General features: G+C 40.8%; 1 protein-coding gene across 4 annotated transcripts in view; it reads left to right on the forward strand.

Moving 5' to 3' along the window:
• The window catches only part of FGGY (FGGY carbohydrate kinase domain containing), a 502,898-nt gene that overhangs the window by 37,781 nt on the left and 442,822 nt on the right, over positions 1-22,295 (forward strand). For all 4 annotated transcript variants that reach the window (XM_013962793.2, XM_018044764.1, XM_013962794.2 and 1 more), the window contains exons 3-4: positions 2,388-2,499; positions 8,585-8,736. In XM_013962793.2, the coding sequence (XP_013818247.2) occupies positions 2,388-2,499; positions 8,585-8,736 (264 nt within the window). The remainder of the gene's footprint in view (positions 1-2,387; positions 2,500-8,584; positions 8,737-22,295) is intronic.

Raw genomic sequence — 22,295 nt, forward strand, 5'->3', positions numbered from 1 at the left:
TTTATTTAAAAATTTTTCTTTTTACTTTTTTAATGATGATGGACACATTTGAATTGATTTTTGTGGGGTTTAAAAGGTTATTATCTGTTTTAAGTTTCCGGAAAATGTTAACGAATATAATCACTTGTGTTTTTTCACAAAAGGAAACTGTGGAAACAAAAATAAAAAAATAGAATTAATAAATCTGTTATTCTACAACTTAAAAAATTATATGACAAAGTGAAAAATCTCCCATCTCCTCCAGCTGTCGTTTTTGCTCTCAGAGGCAACCGTTAGTAACAGTTGTATATGCTTTTTCTTTTTTTTACCTTATTAATGTACCATGGATATATTTCCATTTTTTGTGTTTTATAGCTCAGTTTTTTCAAAAATATTTAACAGCTTGAGGTATAATTTACATACCATAAAATCATCAATTTAAATGTATAATTCAATGATTTTATTAAGTTTACACCTTTGTATAATCATCACCACAATTAAATTTTAGAACATTTCTTTCTATTTCTAAGTGAAATACGCTCAGTTGTGTCCATCTCTTTGCTGCCCCATGGGCTGTACAGTCCATGGAATTCTCCACGCCATAATACTGGAGTGGGTAGGTGAACCTTCTCCAGGGGTTCTTCCCAACCCAGAGATCAAACCCAGGTCTCCCACATTGCAGGCGCATTCTTTACCAGCTGAGCCACCAAGAATACAGGCATGAGTAGCCTGTTCCTTCTCCAGCAGATCTTCCCAACCCAGGAATCGAACCAGGGTCTCCTGCATTGCAGGCGGATTATTTACCAACTGAGCGATCAGGGAAGCCCACAATATTTCTGTTAAAGCCCCAAAGTTCCTTATGCCTGTAGTCAGTCCTCAGCCCTCGACAGATAATTTTTTCTGTCTTTATAGTTGTTCTTTTCTAGAAAATTTACATAAATGGAATCATGCCACATATCTTCTTTTGTGTCTGACTTTTTTCACTTAGTATAACGTTTTTAAGGTTAATTTATGTGGTTACACATATCATTGTATGGATATACCACACTTGGTTTCACCATTTGGTTAAACCATGATGAATATTTGATTTGTTCCCAGTTTTAGGGTATTTTGAATATGCCTGCTGTGAATATTCACATACAAGTCTCTATGTTGATGTATGTTTTTATTTTTCCTGCTTGGATACCAAGGAGTGAAATTTCTGGATTGTGCGATAAATTTTATTGCACTTTGTGAAATAGCTGCATTGTCTATCTTCTTATTACTGTGTTGTAAGTGTTCTTTATATATTTCATATGTGCTTATTATCAGATGTATGAATTACAAACATTTTCTTCTAATATTTAGCTTATCTTTTCACTATCTTGTTGTTTCTTTTAAAGAGCAAAATTTTAATGAAGTCAAATTTATTATTTTTTTCTTTTATGAGTCTTGCTTTTTAATAAATCTTTGTCTAGCCCATGTCATAAAGGTTTTTTCAGCAAGGATTATAGTCTTAATTCTTAACATTTGGGGATATGATACATTTTAGAGTTAATGTTTATGTATGGTATAAGATAAAAGTCTTAAAGTATGGTTTTTTTTTTGTATATGTTTTGTGGGAATGTTTTAGGTACAGTTTTATTTTTCAAGAAAGACTGCTTCTCAGTTTCTTATGTGACATTGGTTAAGTTTTATTCCCCTGAAATAGTTGTTTTTGATTATTTTGTCCAGTTTTATGTTTTTATTTTGTTAAGCGGATTTGCCAACTTCTTCATACTCCCAAACCCAGAATATGCTTCTGTACTTCTTTTTTTTAATGGTGTAGGAAATTCTGTTTTATAGGTTTATTTAATAAAATAGTTCTCAGTAATTTTTATATTCATAAACAGTTAACATTGGTTTATATAATATTTTACTTACTTATGCTAATAATTCATTAAGATAGTTTCCTAGAAGTGGGATTTCTGGGTCAAAAGTTATATATGTTTTTAATTTTAATAAATACTATATTCTTCAGAATCTGTACTAAATTATCACATTGTTAGAATATAAGGAAGGCCCACTTCTCACTGTCTTGCCACTATTAATACTATATATTTTTAATTTTTACATTTTGCCAATAAGCAAGATGAAGAGTAGAGTATTTTTATTTGCATTTATTTAATTTTAGTGGAGTTGGGAATCGTTTTATATACTCTTTATATACTGTTTGTTTCTTTTATGAAGTGACGTCTCATGTCCTTTGCTTAATTTCCAATTAGATTGACTGTCTTTTTTAGAATTAATATATAGAATATTGTGATATTGAGTTTTTATCTGTGTTTTGTTGTAAGTACTTTATTCATTTCCTTCTAGTCATAACTGTTTTAAGTCTTTTAAAAGCCTGTATTGTAATTCGTATTTTTATTTATTTGTTTTTAAAACAGAAAGTTGTACAAGGCGTCAATTTACACCAAATCCGAGGGCTTGGGTTTGATGCCACATGTTCTCTGGTTGTTTTGGATGAGCAGTTTCGTCCTTTGCCAGTCAATCATGAAGGTAGGACCGCTTCTGTCTCTCTTTCTGGTAGTGGGAGACTGGCTGGGGCCCAGGGGGAGCATGAGATCAAGTGTCTGTTATCGCCATGAGTAAGACGCACGAGTGGAGCCTGGAGACCAGAGATCATGTCCCTCGAGGACATGTTGGACAGCAGTTAGTGGGAGAGGGGTGACCTTAGAATTAGGTGGATTAGGAAGAGACTCTGCTCTCTAGGGCACAAGAGCAACAGCAGAAAGTTTGATGTAGGATGGACATGGAATCATTAGCTCAGAGTGTATAGCTTTGAAACAGGTAAGTGGTCTGGGCCTTTCCAAGGACGGCAGCCTGGAGTTGCTTATGCATATGAATTTCACCACCACGTTCATTTGAGTGGATGAGTCAAGTTAATTTAAAGGAAATAGAATAAGACAGGTAGAACCATATATCACGCAGAAGAAGCTGGAAACAAATGGTCTCTATTTTCAATAGTCAGACCAAAGATGTTCCCATTGAATGATGTTGTTCTAATAGACACCTCATGAGTACTATAATGAGCTGTTTCAAATGTTTAAGTGCAACTTGCACCTACCATCAGAAAATTTTCATGGATGAGTATGTGCCCTGTTGGGATACTTTAGCCAGTAGTGCTAGCACTGAAGTTGCAACCCCAAAAGTCAGGTAGGTAATGGAAGTGAGTAAAGTGGGCCAAATTTGAGAAAAATAACAGCACATGTGGAGAGATAAATTTCAACTGATACTTATCCTTTTAATGGGTGGCAGACATTTGGGAGTGGTAGAGACTATGGCACATTGGAAATTGCATGCTGCACCTAAAGGAGTGTGGCTCTCTGCATTTTCAGTTGGCTATTACCAGCATAGGTATCACAGCATGCTTTGGGCTGTGTTAAAGAATCCTTAGCGGTGGTCACTGCGTAGTAGCACCTTTCTTAAATGGTGGCTGTAGACACTGGGGTACTCTGAGATACTCTGAAATTGGAGTCAGACAGTTTCAGATCTTAACCCTGCTACTGCTGAGCTGTGACACCTTGAGTGAATCACTTAACCTCTGCATGACTTGGTTTCATCTCTGAAAGACTTGGAATAATGAAACAGCACTTTGCTGTGAGAATTAAGTGAGAGACTGATACCTCATTGTTTAGAAAAGCTTCTTCCATCCAGTGATGAATTCTTTAACTTAGGAGAATGTGTTCCACTCATTCCTATGGACCTGATGCATGGAACGGTGATATTTATAAATGACATGCCCTGAAGAAGTATGCAAATGGGCGAATGATTAGAACACAAGTAGTAATGGTGACCATCTTTTATACACACACATTTTTTCTAATCATGTCACATTTACTAGCACTCCTTGGGTGCCAATCCCTGTCTTACTAAGTGTTAAGGCTTCAAAGATGAATACAAGTGGTCCTTGTTCTCAGTGGCCAGCCAGTGGCTCAGTTGGCATTGTTCTGGTCCAGAAGCGGCCCCTGTCTGGACCACTTCAGAGAGCAGAGACCCAGAGAATGGGACTGAACCTGCGCACTCAGCTCTGCAGCAGCAAGCCCTCTCCAGCCATGGAGCAGGCCGCCTGGGGAGGCTGCCGGGGCTTAAGGAGCGGTCAGGTGATGTTCTGTCAGGGATATTGTGTGAGAAATTCTCATTTTGTATGGAGCTTTAGATGCTAAGAGCCCTAAGTTCCAAGGACTCTATACCTCTAATCTGCTAAAATATATGGTTTTAAACTCTGGTTGCAAGTAATTAACTGGAGATCTTTTTAAGATTATCAGTTCATGAGCCTCACCCAGAGTTGTTTTTATTCAGTTGGCTTGGGTGAACTTAGGCTATTAGTGTTTTTGTAAAGTCTTCTCAATAATTCTAGTATTTGGAGAATCACTGGGTACAGATGAATGAACAGCTAAAATATTAGGAACAAGAACATTTGAAATGGAGGAAGAGTTCTTTGTTAAATCTGCTTATACAAGCACCCTCAGGTACCATCTTTTCTTCTCAGTGTAGGTAGAATTGCTTCCTATTAACAATTAAAAGGGTATGTAGGAAGCTACCCTAATTATAAGTGTTGAAAATATTGGGTAATTAGGTTGCAACCTATTAAAGAAAAGAGTAGCCAGGTTGCAACTGTAATTATAAGTGTTGAAAAAAATTGTATTCCACCTAAAAGGTTAAAATGTGCCCATTCATTAAATGAACCTGGCTGCAGGTGCCCCTTACCAGTTTCTTGCCTTTCAGCAGGTTCTGTTAAGGTTATATTTTATATACAGTGGATTAGCCTGTGTTGGAAAGTGAAATTCAAATTTTAAGGATGAATTAAAGATTCTTTAATGACTTGTCCTTACCTAGCAATGAGCCATTCTTAATTGGTCAATTGGAGTAATCGTGGAGTGGGATCAAAAAATTAGCTATCACCGTTAAAACCAAGGGTTTCTGAGGTGGTGAGTGGTAAAGAATCCACCTGCCAATGCAGGAGACACAAGAAATGCAGGTTCAGTCCCTGGGTTGGGAAAATCCCCTGGTGTAGGAAATGGCAACCCAATCCAATATTCTTGCCTGGAAAATTCCATGGACAGAGGAGCCTGGCGAGCTACAGTTCTTGGGGCCACCAAGAGTCAGACATGACTGCGTGCACACAGACATTAAAACCAAACCCCCAAGACTGGCAAAGTTTACCATCTTTGGATGGTAACCAAAAAAAAAAGAGAAAAATTCCCAAGTAAACTAAGTTCAATCGTTTAAGGACACTGACCTGTGTGATAAAATCATCTCATTGTTTGGTTTCTCTTCCTTTGAAGGTCAGCGCAGCTCTGGGTTGGACCATGGTGCCATTGCTCTGTGGTTCCTACCTCTGTAGCCCGCCTGGCTCAGACCATGACTCTGGGTGAACCATTCCAGCCACAGGAGCTCTTGGGAGGGAGAGGAATTGAGGGTGATAGTTTAGGGTCAGGGAGGAAGTTACTGCCTAGGCCACTCTGCAACAGAAACCTCATGTTTCGATGGTTTTCTGACCTAGTCATTTCCTTCCAGTATCCCTGGAACACCTGTGAGGCATTCACAGTATTAATTGAATGAGTACAGGGGTGAATAATTTGCCCAAGGGTAGACTGTGTAACCCTAATTCTCTGTTAGATTGCTTCCAATTGTATTAAATATGATGCCGTCTTGGGTCTGTGCTCTGTTGGTCTCACATGCTGTCTCTGTTGTGTGGTCCCTCTTCCCTCACTCTTTCTTCACCTGCCTACCCAGTGACCAGTCATTTCCAGGATTAACCAAAAGCTTTCCTGCGTGTCGGAAGCTCCCTGTGCAGCCTCGGCATTCGCTACCTGGGGCCTTCTCTGTGCCCCTCCTCTTCTGTGTACCATGTCCAGGTCTTCTGTCCTGTCAGTCATTACTACATACAGCCTGTTTTGTCCACTTACCCACCTGCTCCATAAGGGCAGGGTCTGTGGCACACTCTTCTTGGTATCTCAGCACCCGGCACTGTGTCTGGCATGTACAAATGGTTAATAAAAGATGAAGTGAACTTTCAGTGGAGTCTACAAGCACTGGAAAGATTAACTTCCATGTTGTTGTCTATAATGAACATTATTAATTAAGAATCATAATAAATAGAATAAAGTAGCTGATTCTGCACTATCTTCATTTTGTCATTCTGAGCCTCTTCATGTAAAGCAGTAGTAGCTGACATGTCTGTCTTTACAGTTAATAGTTTAGCAACAGGTGTTTTTGTCTTAAAGCAGCTGCAAATACATTCTATACAATATTGAAGATGAGATACTGATACCATCCTTTTCAACACCCACACACATATGTGTGCGTGTGCATGGTATGTGTTCACACACCCACATTCTGATTCCGTGATGATTTTTGAATAGGACCTGGACATTAGTATTTTTTAAAGCTATCCCTGGAGAAGGCAATGGCATCCCACTCCAGTACTCTTGCCTGGCAAATCCCATGGACGGAGGAGCCTGGTAGGCTGCAGTCAGTGGGGCCGCTGGGAGTTGGATACAACTGAGCGACTTCACTTTCACTTTTCACTTTCACGCATTGGAGAAGGAAATGTCAACCCACTCCAGTGTTCTTGCCTGGAGAATCCCAGGGACGGGGGAGCCTGGTGGGCTGCCGTCTCTGTGGTCGCACAGGGTCGGACACGACTGACGCAACTTAGCAGCAGCAGTAGTAGCAGCAGGAGTTTCTAATGTGCAACTAGGGTTGAGAGCCAGAGCTGTAAGTGGTTTTGTTATGTAGTAGAATCCACTCAGCCCTTTATACAAAATCTTAGATGTGCCTATGGAAGGTTTCATGTACTTTCTTTTATTTTCAATGTGTTAATGTTGTTTGAGGAGCTTTTTGGGACCTGAAATCTCTCTGGTCAGGCAAATCAGTGATTGAAGCCTTGGCTTATTTCAAAGATGACCTAATTTAGATATTTTCTCAGGTTGACTTTTTTGGTTATGTTTTAAAAATTCTTTTTCAAATATATGGAAGCATAAGGAAAATAAGATAACAGCCTCCTATGTATGTATGAGGATAAACAGATGAAGTTTTATCATATTTGCCACAATTCTTTTTTTTTTTTTTAAGAAAAAACCACTTTAGTCCATGCCCTCCTCCTCTCCTCTGTCCAGCAGGTGATGGTTCTGCTGTAGTTGGTGTTTACACTTTTCTTCTGTGCTTTTATCACAAGTGTGTATACCCACGACAACAAACAATATATATTATATTTAAAAATACCCCAACTGGTGTAGCTCAAGTTTAAACTTGTTTTACTAATTTATTTATCCATTCTCTGCACAGATCTACTTTCAAAACACATTTGTGCTTTTCTCAGCCATGAGAGAGCAGGCAGGTCTTCAAGCCTGAAGGCAGTTTGTCATCGAAAATGACCTAGATCTCAGAGTTGTTTTTAAGATTAAATGAGATAATGTATAAAAATGTTTAGCACAGGTCTGCCAACACACACACACACACACACACACACACACACACACAGAGCTTTATAAACATTTGTTCTTAGCAAAATTATATAATAGCTGCAGTTATTTTGCCAATAAATAAAATAACACATGAAGTGCCTGGCTCAGGTCCTCTGGAGTCCTTTTTCTCTCTCCCGTTTATAATCTGCCAGGTATATTCATTGCTGTTCTCTGCATTTTGCCATGGGAGGAAGCAGAGGGCTGTGAAGAGTGGTGACTTGCCCATCACTGCAGTATGAATTAACAAGGCTGGGGGAGGGCCAGAGGAGCAACTAGGTCCTCTGTGGGCTACAGGATGTCAGAGGCAGGAGGCGGGCTTCCTATGAAACATTCCTCTTGAGGGTCTGCTATGCGACAAGTATGTGCCATATCTTTATGCACATTATCTTTTGTTCAATGAGTGAAAAATCTCAGTTAATCCATCCAGGCCTGGTTGTCCTCATTTTATAGAGAAGAACACAGGCTGAGAAAAATTCCACAACTTTTTCAGTATCTCTGTACTGAAAGAGCGTTCCATGTTAGGTCTGCTTGGTTCCCCAAATGGAAGGAAAATACTCCAGTGTTTCCCACGCCACAAAACCAACCATGTGAGGGAAAAGCACTTAAATTAACTAATTTTAATTAAAGTGACTAGAGGCAGTGAGACTGTAAGCAGATAATAGCCATTATGTCGATGTAGATGATAATTATACCTGAAATTATATGTCCTGATTTCCAGGAGGCATACCTTAAAAAAACTGAAGTATTGTTTAGGCTTATTTCATTGGTTCTTTGCTTGAGTATATGTCCAGGAAAGTTTTTCTTAGATATAAGGGATAGGAGAGGGGGAAAAGTTGAGAGAATGAATGGCAATACTGTATAATTAATCAGTGAATCATGACTAGGTTTTTGCGTAGACATTTAGCCTTGGAACTATATTCAAAGAGTACATCTCTTGAAGGGAGATTGGAGGTTTGGGTGGGATGTACTAGTCAGTGCTGGTGGTGTTCCCTGTTGATGTGTGAAATTACAGAAGTGATTGTGAAGATTTCTGCCCTTGGGAATCCACAAACAGCCCCTTGAATTAGAACGACAAGGATGTAGCAGTGTCCTCACTTTCCTTGTTTTGCTAGGGGATTCCCATCGAAACATCATCATGTGGCTGGATCACCGGGCGGTCAGTCAGGTCCACCGGATCAACGAGACGAAGCACAGCGTCCTGCAGTACGTGGGGGGCGTAATGTCTGTGGAGATGCAGGCCCCAAAGCTTCTGTGGCTAAAAGAGGTGAGTGCACAGGCTTGGGGAGAGATTGCTCATAATAGCAGAGGATTCCTTCTAGGGAATCTATCCGTACCAGGCACCCTGCTCAAGTCTGCTGTGTTGGATTTTTCCAGCAACTCTCAGAAGGTTGGAAAAAAAAAAAAAAAACTATCAGAAGGTTGATCCCATTTTATTGATTCAGTAGCAGTTAAGTCATTCTGTTTAACTCATACAAGGCACTGTGATAAGTATTTGATGGGGATTATCTCTTTGAATCCTAACAGCAACCCTATAAAGTAGTTTTTTTTTTCTTTTTTGCATGTGTTTTGTAAAAACTAAAACTAATAGAGATTCATCAGCTCACCCTAAGTGACTTAATCTTATTAGCAGCCACCCCCTAGTTTTCTTTTTCTGTTTTATGTGTTTTATGAAAGCTAAAACTAAGAGAGATTCATCAGCTCACCCTAAGTGACTCAAGAAGCATGCAACAGAGCCAGAATCTGAACCTAAAACCAACTCTGAAAGTGATTTTTCATAACAGCCAGTGCTCTACTGCAGTTCACAGGGGTTAATTACCATTTGAGTTAGAAAGTGGCAGAGCTGGGATTCAAGTCCTGATCTTCTAACGGGAACATGCTCTGCATACTTTGAGCCCCCAATGATTAATGTTTGACCTTGGTGGCATTTTACGGAATGCCTTTCTCATCTCACCTGAACTTCAGTTTCCATGTCCTTATATGATAAGGTGATCTCTGGACAAAGCACTTGCAGGTGGTTCCCATTTCCAGATGTTAGGATCATTTATGAAGTGCAGAGAATGGTGATGTCAACTTAATGGTTCCTGGTAGATATGGATGCATGAGAAAGTTCAGGTCCTCTGGGAACTGTAAGGACTTCAAAACCTGTAGTGCTCTGGTGAGAAGAGAATTCATCTAAGGGTAAGACCTGCAGTGATTCATTTACTGGCTCTGGTGGGTTGGTTCTTCAATTACTCAAATGTGGGGTTGGGGGAGTTTCAGGGTACTGAGAAGGTGTCCTTGGATTGCCACCATGGGATAGAGAGAGATGAGCACAAAGGATATTGATAATTAAGGCAGGCTTGGGTTGTTGCTTGTTTAGTATATTGAGCTATTTTGTAAGTTTGAATTTGCAGAAAGATGTCTGTATTTGCTAGGAGTTTGAAAATACAATGTTTAAGGAGTCGGGGTTTCAGGATCCTAATTCTGACCCTACTAGCATCACACCATGTGACTTTGAGCAAAGCATTTCTCATCCCAGGCTTCACTTTTTCCGTCTAGAAGGTGAGTGAGTTGAACTGGGTCACTTTGAAAACTGGATACCAAAATATCCTGAAATACAAATCAGATTACTAAACTGTCCTGCACTGCCCCCACACTCTATTCTGTGTTTGATAGGCTTTAATTAATTTCATTCTAGCAACCTCTGCCTGCTTGATGGCATAAGAAAATGAGGCTGAGAGAGAGGGTTTATATGACTTCCCCAAACAGATGATAGAGCCAGAATGTAAACCGGTGTCTCCTGGTCTCTAATCCCAGCTCATCCCATTTGTCATGCAGTGCTGAAACCCTCTTTAAAGCTTGCCTGTCCAGGAAGTACCAGTAACAGGGGTGGTGGTGGTCTTTAAGCCAGCCTAAACATGGCACAAAGGAACAGATGGGTTGGCCATGTCACCCTTGTTGGCCATAGGTGAGGAACAGCCATTCTAAATTAGGTGAGGAGAATGGGACAGGTGGCCACTGGTGCAATACCAGCACCTTCCTGACACCTGGTTTGTAGCCAGCTTAGTGCTTTGTATCCCAGGAGATCTTAATATACATGCAGTTATAAGCTTGTCTGGATATTTACCTCTGTGCTTGAGATCAAAGTAAGCTAAATAAAACCCACAGAAAATAATATCTAGATTGCCTGGCTGTGATTATGACCTAAGACTGACCATCCATCTGTCCATTCATTTAGTCGATTCCATTTCAGAATTTTCTGAGTAAGGCTCTAAACCGTGCCTCACTGTGTATTAAACTGCCTGAACATTGAGCTTCAAACCTGTGTTTCAGATTTTTTACATTGATTTTTATTTTTTGGTAAGCATACCCAGGAATCCTTGCTGAGAATCCTTTGGTTTTACTGTGTTTGCAAATTCAAAATCAAAACAACTTCTAAAATCAGTTTTTGCATCTTCTCCTTAAAGCGTGCCAGTGGCTTTATAGCTTCTCAAACTTTAATGTGTAAATGAATCACCTACTGAACTGTGGATTCTGACTTAGTAACCCTGAGATGGGACCTGAGAATTTGGGTTCCTAACAAGCTCCCAGGTGGTGTTGATGTTACTGCCTGCAGATTCACAAAACCTCTTTTGGTTCTAAAGGCTTTTATACCCTTATATCCTGAAAAGCATCCGTGTATGGAGAAGTGGGAAGCAGTTCCTTCTTTTTAGTGGGCCTATGGGGAGCTGAGACAGAGGGAAGTACTGCTTCCCAGGTGGCGCTAGTGGTAAAGAACGCAGCTGCCAATGCAAGAGATGTAGGAGACACGGGTTTGATCCCTGGGTCTGGTAGATCCCCTGGAGGAGGGAATAGTAACCCACTCCACTATTCTTGCCTGGAGAAATCCCGTGGACAGAGGAGCCTGGCAGGCTACAGTCCATAGGATCACGAAGAGTTGTACACAACTGAAGCGACTTAGCATACACGCATACACATAGCTTCACTAACTGTTCAGCAGCACATTCAACATCAGAACATGAGACTGTGCAAGTTCACAGCGTTGCTAGGTGTTTACTCTTCATTCATTCCTTAATTTGTCAAATCTTACTTGTGGTCCTGCCATCAACTGGCAGTATGGTAGGCCCAGGGGCATGGGTACAGGAGGACTCTTACCCTCGAGGGGCGCAGTGTCCAGTGGAAACAGTGGTGGGGAAGCATAAAGAGGGTAGAAACATGGACCCAGAGCTAGCAAAAGATGTGCTGAGCACTGTGATACAGGAATATGAAAAGTGCTTTTGGGGCAAGTAATTTGCTTCCTGGACAAGGTACTTGAGATGAGCCTCAAGGTATGACTGGAGGTTTTGCCTAGTAGAGAAGAAAAGGATATTTTAGAGAGACTGTTTTTTGTTATTGTAAAGTACGTAGGCCCAAGGACAGGAGCCTGGGATGCTTCCCTGAGAGTAGTAGGAAATGAGACCAGGCCTGTTTGGTGAGAGAGATTAGGGATGGTTGTTAGCCAAGGGAGGAAATATCCTAGATACCTTGGGCAGAGTGAAAAGATTGGATTAGGAGTAAGAAAATGTGTATGTGGTGGGGAGTAAGAACTAGTTTTCTTCTTCTTCTTCTTCTTTTTTTTTTTAATTTTTTAAATTAATTTGTTGCCCATGCCACATAGCTTGTGGGATCTTAGTTCTCTACAGAGATCGAACCCAGGCCCTGGCAGTGAACATGCCAAGTCCTAACCACTGGACTACCAGGGAATTCCCCAAGAATCAGTTTTCTTATTTTTCTGATTATAGCACTTCATTGGCCTTGCTTTGCCCTTAGGATAAGCTCCAAAATTTGTAATCTGGCTCAGAAGATGGTGTAGGACATCATTTTGACCTCCCCCCACTGCTTACTGTGTTTCCCTCACTTTGTTCTGTCCAGTCCATCCATAAGGATCCACTCAGAGTGCCTCAGTCACTCCAGGTCTTTGCCATCTCAGAGTCTTTAACTAGGGGTTGGCCATCTATGGCCATGGGCCACATCTGGCCTGCTGCCTGCTTTTGGATGTCCTGGGAGCTGAGAATGGCTTTTACCTTTCAAATGTTGAAAAATAATTTAAAGAAGTGTCATGTTTTGTGACTGGGGAAAATGAGATGAAATTAAGACTTTGGTGGCCGTGAAGTTTTACTGGCAGCCAGCCACATTATTTGTTTATGTACTGTCTGAGGTACTCTTGTACTTCAGTAGTAGATCTGAGTATCTGAGATGGAGATTGCATTTCCTGCAAAGCTGAAAACGTTTACTCTCGGGATCATTATAGAGAATGTTTGCTGATCCCTGGTCTTAAATGACGCTGTGCCTTCTGATTGAATATTCTTCCCTCTGCTCACCATTGATTCTAACTCATCATGTGAATCTCAGTTTACTGTCACATATTTAAAGAAGGCTTTTCTTACTCTCCAGTGAATCAGAGGTCTTTTGTCATTTTACTCTTTTTAAAAACATTAATTGATTTATTTTTGGCTGAGCTGGGTCTTGGTTGCTTCTTGCAGGCTTTCTCTAGTTGCAGTATTCGGGTTTCTCATTGCCTCTTCTGTTGTGGAGCAGGGCTCTAGAGCACTTGGGCTTCAGTAGCTGGGGTGCATGGGCTTAGCTGCCTTGAGGCATGTGGGATCTTCCCAGACTGAGGTTCAAACCCGTGTCTCCTGCATTGGCAGGCGGATTCTTAACCACTGGACCACCAGGGAAGCCCTGTCATTTTACTCTTAATTTTATTTCATTATATCTTTCATAAATTGTAATGACATGTCCATTTGTATAATGATTTGTATAAAGCTCACCCCTTCCAACCATTGTAATCCACAGGAAGATGGAGGTGATGTCCATTTTGTTCCTTGCTGTGTCCCTGTACTTAATCAAATGCCTGGCACATAATGGGTACTCAATAAATATATTTTGAATGACTTGAGTGGGACAATAAGGAGCTCTTACAGTTCTCCAGGTGAGAAGTGATGAGACCTGAATTAGGCACTGTGGGATGGAGAGGAGACAGGTTCCCAAAATTGTTAGGGATTAATGTCCGCAGGACATTGAGGCTGATTGGCCATGAAGGGTGAGCTAGGTGGAGGAGTCACAGCTGACCACTCATTTCAGTATTACTGTCATTCATGTGCTCCTTGTACTTAGCCTGGAATCGAATATCAGAGGCAGTTGGATAGAATTTGGAGTTCAGACTTCCCAGAAGACAGAAGTGATGTACTAGGACCACCATGGTTCATGGGCAAAGCCACTTGGGTCCTAGTTCTGCAATATGGAATTTTAATCGTGTCTTTTTCATTTAAGGTTTATGTGTTTTAGGTTGACGTATGTCTCCTTAATAAGAATTGTCAGATAAAAGGAAAAATGCCATTTGAATTTTTCATAACCCCCAGCAGTCTGGCTTCTCCATTTGGTCTCAATGATTCTGACTCTCATCTTAATGAAGGCCAAATGTAAATTAAGTTCTCTCAGGCTGGAACAGCTGGAGTCTCCTATCTTTATAAACATGAAACATTGTAGGGTAACGAGGTGCAGGCTGAGGAAGGTCAAGTAAGTTAACGGGCTGATGCCAATCCTGACAGCTCAGTGTTAATGGATGATAATTAAGTGGCTTGTAGAGGATGCATGGAGATATTCCAACCCCTCTTTTAACTCATTTCCTCTTTTTGCCATTGTCAGCAGAGCAGAAAGCTAATCATTTTATAGTTTGCAGTTTTCATTGTTCATTCCAAAAGTCTGGAAGCAACTGGCTAGAATGTCAGAGAATTTTGGTGATGGGTTTAGAACACGTATCTGTCCTTTTCATTTCCCTAGTCCATACCCTTCTGCTTCTGTTCTCTTGGTAACCTATTGGGAAAATGAGTAAGTGATGCTCTGATTGGTTCTAATATGCTTTTTCCTGTGTATGTAGGTTCTTGGGAGCAACCAGGGAGTCTGGATGCCCAGAGAGGTGGTTTGATAACTTCCTGCTAGCTGTGCAAGGTGTCAGTTGAATGCTTTGTAGTAGGGGGAACTATTAAAAAGAAAGCTGTTAGACTTCAGGAAAGCCTGATCTTTGTCTCCTCTGTACAGTGAGAGGCTTGCACAATAAGTGCCTTGACCAGCCTTATTCTTTTATTCCTCTTGATTGTATAGTAAGATCTATTTTCTTTTCTTAAGGTTTCTTGTCTTGAAACTTTATGAAAGATAAACAATGTCAGTTTCTTTCTTAAAAATGGAGCATTTCTTTTTTGTTGGCAATGTAGTGGAAACTGTAGTCTTCCACTGTTAGTTACTCTGGCTTCAAATGCATGCATAGGTCTTGATATTATTTACCTACATTCATCAGGTCTTTGCAGTAGAGCTAATACAAGACAGGTACTTTGGGAAGTAGAACACAGTTGTGTAACAACAACAAGTACTGGATTTGAAGGCAAATGACACTTGCATTTAAATCTTTCTCCAGCATTTACCAGTTTTGCATGACCTTTGACTAAATCAGTGTCTATGATTTTCAGCATGCATAGCTGTCAAATGACTAACGACAATAATATCAGCCTTGTGGAATTAATTGGAATTTAGTCAGATATTTGTAAAATATACAGTAGATATTCAAATGGTAGTTTAATTCTCACTTCCACTGTGTTTTAAAATGTTTGTCTCCACTGATGGATATGTCAGTAACATTCTAGAGCCAATTGAGAGAATGTTAAACACTAGAATATCTTATTGCAAGTCACTGAGTGTAATGAGTTGCATGTTTTCCCTGTTTGAATAATAGCTAAAGAAAGCATCTAAAAATGACCACAAAATTGTCAGGCAAATCAACAGTCATAGAAAATAGTAGAAGAGTATAAAACATGTTTTCAGAGTCCTTCATTTATCTGAATCCTCCATATCCTATGTATGATACCTGTACCAGGAGGCAGCCAGCTTTGAACTGCAAAGCAGAGTGACTCACTGAATATCTTGTACATGTTTCCCCTATAATTCGCCAATGCTTACAGCCCCAGAGTTACTTTATTCCACAGTGATTATTTAATTTTTATACTATCTTGTGGTTAGATTTATTGTTTTTTATAAATGAGGAAGATGCATGCATGCTTAGTCGCTTCAGTCGTGTCCGACTCTTTGTGACTTTGTGAGCTGTAGCCTGCCAGGCTCCTCTGACCGTGGGATTCTCCAGGCAGGAATACTGGAGTGGGTTGCCATGCCCTCCTCTAGGGGAATTTCTCGACCCAGGGATCGAACTCACATCTCTTGAGTCTCCTAGCACTACAGGCAGATTCTTTACTGCTGAGCCACTGGGGAAGCCCATAGATGAGGAAACTGAGGCCCCCCCAAAAAGGCTAAATGTCTCACTCCTAGCCTCGTATCATGTAAACATATGTACATCAAAAACCATACAAACAGCTCCATCCTCTATTCCCTTCCTGTGGGGGCCTGCCTTCACAAAAAAAGTGATCTCTGCCTTCACAAAGTTATTGCCTTTTTGAACTAAGCAATAAGAACAGACAATGTATGGCAAAACCAATACAGTATTGTAAAGTAAAAAAATAAAATTTAAATTAAAAAAAAATAAATAAAAGCAAGTCAGGGCAAGAAAAATAAATAAAGAAAGAAATAGATGTGCTTTTGGAGAAGACTCTTGAGAGTCCCTTGGACTGCAAGGAGATCAAACCAGTCAATCCTAAAGGAAATCAATCCTTAATATTCTTTGGAAGGACTGATGCTGAAGCTCCAATACTTTGGCCACCTGATGTGAAGAGCTGACTCATTAGAAAAGACCCTGATGCTGGGAAAGATTGAAGGCAGGAGGAGAAGGGGATGACAGAATGAGATGGTTGGATGGCATCACCGACTCAATGGGCATGAGTTTGAGCAAGCTCTAGGAAATGGTGAAGGACAGGAAAGTCTGGTGTGTTGCAGTCCAAGGAGTCGCAAAGATTTGTACACAACTGAGCAACTGGACGTCAGCAACAGCAGAGGAAATAGATGAAATCAGTAGCTAAAATGTACATAGTGCTTATTATATATCTAGCGCTTGTCTAAGCATTTCATCCCAGTTAAACTTATCTGATCTTCACAACCACCCTAGGAAGTAAGTCTCATCTTTTACAGATAACAAAACAGCCTCAGAAATATTAAACAACTTGCCTGAGGTTATTCAGCTAATAAATGGCAAAGTTGGGGTTTGAACCTTGGCATTTCAGACCCACAGAATGGGCTTATCACCATTTCACTCTTCTGCTTCTTCAAATGTTTGCTTTCCAGGGTTTGGATAAACTAGTTCAGGGAAGGAACTTGGATGTGATAACTTCAGGATCATCTGACGCTGGGAACAATGGGCACTGGGATCGTTTTGTTTTGTTTTGTTTTGTTTTTTCATTTGCAAAGTATTGGTTGAGTGTTTCCTGTGCGATGAGTATTGGGGATGCCAAGGTGAGCAAGATAGATGAGCACCCTGCATAGGCTTCTGGGAACTTAGATTCTAGTGTAGAGAGATAGAAAGTAGAACAAATATATATGCAAAGTGATTTTGTTTCCTGGAAAATGCTATGAGGAAGAAACTCAGGTGAACAGATTTGGCATGGCTGGTGTGTTCTCTTGGGAGGTTTCTACTGACAGGAATGATGAGATTTTCAGGAAGCAGAGCAGCAGACTCAGGGGAGAGAAGCACCTATGAGATCCACCTAGGTCAGCAGGGCCAGGGGCAGGGTATGAGCGAGGCAGACAGGGGCAGAAGAGGGGTTAGAGAAGTGACCAAGGGCCAGACCCTACACAGCCTTGAGGTCATTGGCAGGAATTTGGATTTTATGCTAAGAGCAGTGGGAAATGGTTGATGGATTTTAAACATGGGTGTGACATGATCTATGTTACGACTTTGGGAAAAAAAAAACAAAACTTCTGGCACATGTACTGGGTAGATAATAAATATTTGTATAGCAACAACAAAGTTTACACTGCAATGTTAAAGGGAAAAATTATGAGGCTCTACAGTCTTACAAATGCATTTGTTTTAAGGAATTTACAGTCTAGGAAAAAATGGCTGCATATATTATTACAAAACACAATAATGAGATACTATCCATAGTTGGAATAGTTGACTACTGTTACAGCACAGTGCTCAGGCTTTTATTACTTCTTAGTACTTTTCCATTAAAAAATAATCTTATAGTTCCAGGTATCCTTTCTGGTCGACAGCACTTCATTATTTAGTGTGGGATTCCCCCAACCCCCCCACCCACTGGGATTATTTCCTTAAACCATCTGCACAACAGACTGGTTCCAAATAGGAAAAGGAGTACGTCAAGGCTGTATATTGTCACCCTACTTATTTAACTTATATGCAGAGTACATCATGAGAAACGCTGGTCTGGAAGAAGCACAAGCTAGAATCAAGATTGCCAGGAGAAATATCAATAACCTCAGATATGCAGATGATACCACCCTTATGGCAGAAAGTGAAGAGGAACTAAAAAGCCTCTTGATGAAAGTGAAAGAGGAGAGCGAAAAAGTTGGCCTAAAGCTCAACATTCAAAAAACTAAGATCATGGCATCCAGTCCCATCACTTCATGGGAAATAGATGGGGAAACAGTGGAAACAGTGTCAGACTTTATTTTTGGGGGCTCCAAAATCACTGCAGATGATGACTGCAGCCATGAAATTAAAAGACACTTATTCCTTGGAAGGAAAGTTATGACCAACCTAGATGGCATATTCAAAAGCAGAGACATTACTTCGCCAACAAAGATCTGTCTAGTCAAGGCTATGGTTTTTCCAGCGGTCATGTATGGATGTGAGAGTTGGACTGTGAAGAAAGCTGAGCACTGAAGAATTGATGCTTTTGAACTGTGGTATTGGAGAAGACTCTTGTGAGTCCCTTGGACTGCAAGGAGATCCAGCCAGTCCATTCTAAAGGAGATCAGTCCTGGGTGTTCTTTGGAAGGACTGATGCTAAAGCTGAAACTCCAGTACTTTGGCCACCTCATGCGAAGAGTTGACTCATTGGAAAAGACTTTGATGCTGGGAGGGGTTGGGGGCAGGAGGAGAAGGGGACGACAGAGGATGAGATGGCTGGGTGGCATCACCGACTCGTTGGACATGAATCTGAGTGAACTCCGGGAGTTGGTGATGGACAGGGAGGCCTGGCGTGCTGCAATTCATGGGGTCACAAAGAGTTAGACATGACTGAGCAACTGAACTGACTATATGAAGGGATTTACATGCATTATTTCATCTAAGCCCCTCTGTGACAGGTATTATTATTCCATTATACAGATGAGGAAAACAAGACCCGGGGGCTTGAGTAGTGTCTTTAAAGCTACACAACAGTAAGTGGTAGAGCCAGGATTCTCACTAGGTCCAGACCACCTCCAACCCTGGGCTCTATCCATTGGCCTGCAACTGCTCTGTGACTCATTTCTGCCCACGTGCAGGGTTATAGGCTAGCAGCCCACAAACTGAATCTGGTCCCCAGATGAGTTTTGTTGGACCCACCCTGTACTTGAAAAAAAAAAATTCCTTTTTGAATTAGTGTCCAACATTAAAAAAAAAAAAAAAAAGAAATTTCTCATAAAAATCCAGATTTCTCTGTTTCTCTCAAGAAAATAATAAAAGGACTTGGCAGTCCTGGGTTCACATTCCCATGTGGGAGGAACTGGCCAGAGCTGTGCTGGGGCTGTCCCTCAAGAAGGGGCGAGTGTCCTGCATTTTACAGCATTCCCCACCCAGCCTGCTTCACCATTTCCTCTTCCAGCAACTAACCCTCTGGACGCTTGGAGCAAGAATTTGTTCAAGGACTCCATTATTACTTTTCCTATAACAGAATACTTAGAGAAATGGAAAGTCTTGCCAGATGGTGCATTTCTTGATCAGTGGATCTAAGGATACCTTACCCACGTTCTCCTACATCTCTGGATCTTTGCTGAGGTCTTCCTTCTGCATGGCAAACTTACAATGATTTCTTTTCACTTGGGGAAATTTATACCAATTCTTCAAGCTCCAAGAAGCCCTCCTTGACTTTCACCATGGAGTGTTGATTAGGGTCCAACCCTCTGCCCCGCCTGTGGCATCTTCCTCTTACCCCCAGCCTGGAATTTATTAAACTATTATTGCACCTCATTTATTTACACATCTGTGATGTCTGGGGCATTGCTTTGCTTTGTATCTAACACTGATAACTCAGTAAATATTTTAATGGATGGATGGGTGAACTTACTAATCATTTGTCATGCCATTTTTGGTTGCTGGGTGTGTCTGTTCAGATAGTTAGGTTCCAAAGTAAAGATCACTGCATGTCGAGCATATGTTACTTTTCTCTTCCCTGTTGTGGAAAAGGAAGTTTGGAGTATTACTGCTCCTTTCTACCCCAGAGCCACCCCTTGGCTGCAGCCTGTCATCTCAGGTCACTGCATATTTTGTGTTAAGTGAAGCCTCCAGATAGAGGCAGTAACTCCTTTGTGCTTCTCTCTTTGTCTTTGTACTCTGAGAGGGCTAACCCCTTTGTGTTGCTTTTTTCATCCCCAAGAAAATCCAAGACACATCATCTGAATCAATCAAGCTCTTTTTTAGAGTGTTTATACTAGGGCCATATTACGTTTGGACCAGATTTCTCCCAGCCTTTGAGCACGGCCGACCGTATTGTCAGCTGGTGTTAGGGCATCTGTTGTGGATTTTCTCTCCAGGGTGGTCTTCCCATAAACTGGGCTTGTAACTGAAATATATGGAGTGTTGAGGCTGATGGCCTGTCTTCATTTACCTGGACAGTGAATCTTTTCCTTATCCCTGCATTTGCATATTTGATTTATACCAGCTATGTGCTGTATTCTCTTAGTTTTATAGTCCAACAAAGTGATTTTAAAAAGCAGACCAACTTTTTTTTAAAAAAGAAGGACTTGGCATGATACCTAATAACATTTAATAAACGTCAGCTATTGTTATGATACTATATTTTACAGCTTCTATGGCTTGAACCTGTGCTTTCTTTATTTGATTGATGACATGGCCCTGTGAGTTAAATATTGAATAAGCCTCAAATAGATGCAGTGCCTTGTCCACAGGTATCAGGCTTGAGTCTTCATGAAGGTGCTTCTGGCCCTAAATCCTGTCTTGTTCTTTTGTTTGTTTGTCATCTGGTGCATCATGTTCTTTTCCTCATTTAGGTGGGTGGTTTCTGAGCTCCATAAAAGTAGGTACCAAATCTCTTTCCATACCTGACTGTTTCCTCCTCTTACCCAAACGTGGTGCTTGGTATTGAAAACATACTCAATAAATATTTTCCAAATGATTCCTTGTTTTCTGGTCTAAGGCAGACTTATGGCTGAAATAAATAGCAAAGCCCCTGTCCCCAGCTTCCTTGCTGCCAGCCAACCTGACAACTGTGTAGGGATGTCAACTACCTCTAGGAATATACAGAGAAGTGAGAGAACAGTTGCTATGTTCCACTGGCCTTATGCCTACATGGTATGATTTTTGATGCAAGACAGAGATTGAGCAAAATTCTTTTCTCACCAGGTTGAAATGGAGGTTACATCTATTGGAGGAAAGAACTGTCTTTAGAAAATATGCTAAAAAAGACAGTGCATTTAATGCTTGTTGTGATATATAGGAACTCATTAGCATGATCAACTTCACTGAGGTGAACTGTTCCGTTGGAAATCTGGAGGCCCAGGATAGGTGGATGTTAATAGGGAAAGGGAGGAGGCAGGCCAGAAGTCAGGAAAGATACAAGTCAGAGCATTCTTCTGAAGTAGTAAGTCTCATTTCTCTGAACATACAGGTTGGTTTTATTTTCTTTTGTTGTTGTTCTGTTGTTGTCTTCAAAATGAGAATAACTGGTCTGCTATTATAGGACTATATTCATTTAATCAGTGAAACAATCATTCATCTAGTAAATACTGTGAGGAAGGCACTGGGCCTGGTGATGGGGAGGCAGAGTGGAAGCCAAGAGCATCCTTTATCACAAGGGGCTCACAAGTCTAGGATCAAGTGTAACAGGCTGTGAAAGCCATTTTTCCCCAATCCTTTATTGTCAAAATTGTCAGACATACAGAGACATAGAAACAGTTTTATAATGAACACATAGAACTCTGACCTGGATTCTGTCGTTAATACTGTACTGTACTTGGCTTATCATGTGTATGTCCATCTATCTGTCCTTCTGTCCACCCAATCAGGCCATCTTAAGTTTTTGGAATAGGTTGAGTCACTGTTGGTCTTCCCAGATGATGCTAGTGGTAAAGAACCCGCCTGCCAATGCAGGAGACACAAGAGGCACTGATTCAATACCTGAGTCGAGACGATCCCCTAGAGGAGGGCATGGCAACCTACTCCAGTATTCTCCCTGGAGAATCCTGTGGACAGACGAACCTGGTGGACTACAGTCCACAGGGCTGCAAAGAGTTGGACATGACTGAAGCAACTTAGCGTGCACACACAAGACATTATTACACTTGTGAAAGCATTTTGAAATATTAAAACCCTTTACTTTTTTGAGATGCATATCAATATTATTCAAGATATTGACCCTGTTTAATTGCTATCTGTGAACGTTATTGACACCTGCACTAGAATTTATTAAATATTCTACCATATGCTCTTAAGTCCGCTATCTCAGTTAATTCGTCTGAAAATCCTGTGAAATAGATGTTATCACTTACTTCGAAGATAAAGAAGCTGAAGATGGAGATAGTTAGATGGATTACCACCTCCTGGCTCTATGACTTCTGGCAGTGCTAGAATGCAAAAACCTGGGTTTTCTAACTCTACGAAATGGATTTAAGAAGAAGTAAAGATTATTTGGTCAATTCCAGCCTCTATCAGGCAATGCGCTGGCCCCCCTCCCCCCAGCCCCA

This window comes from Capra hircus, chromosome 3, assembly GCF_001704415.2.
Source record: "Capra hircus breed San Clemente chromosome 3, ASM170441v1, whole genome shotgun sequence".
In the NCBI taxonomy this organism is placed as follows: Eukaryota; Metazoa; Chordata; class Mammalia; order Artiodactyla; family Bovidae; genus Capra; species Capra hircus.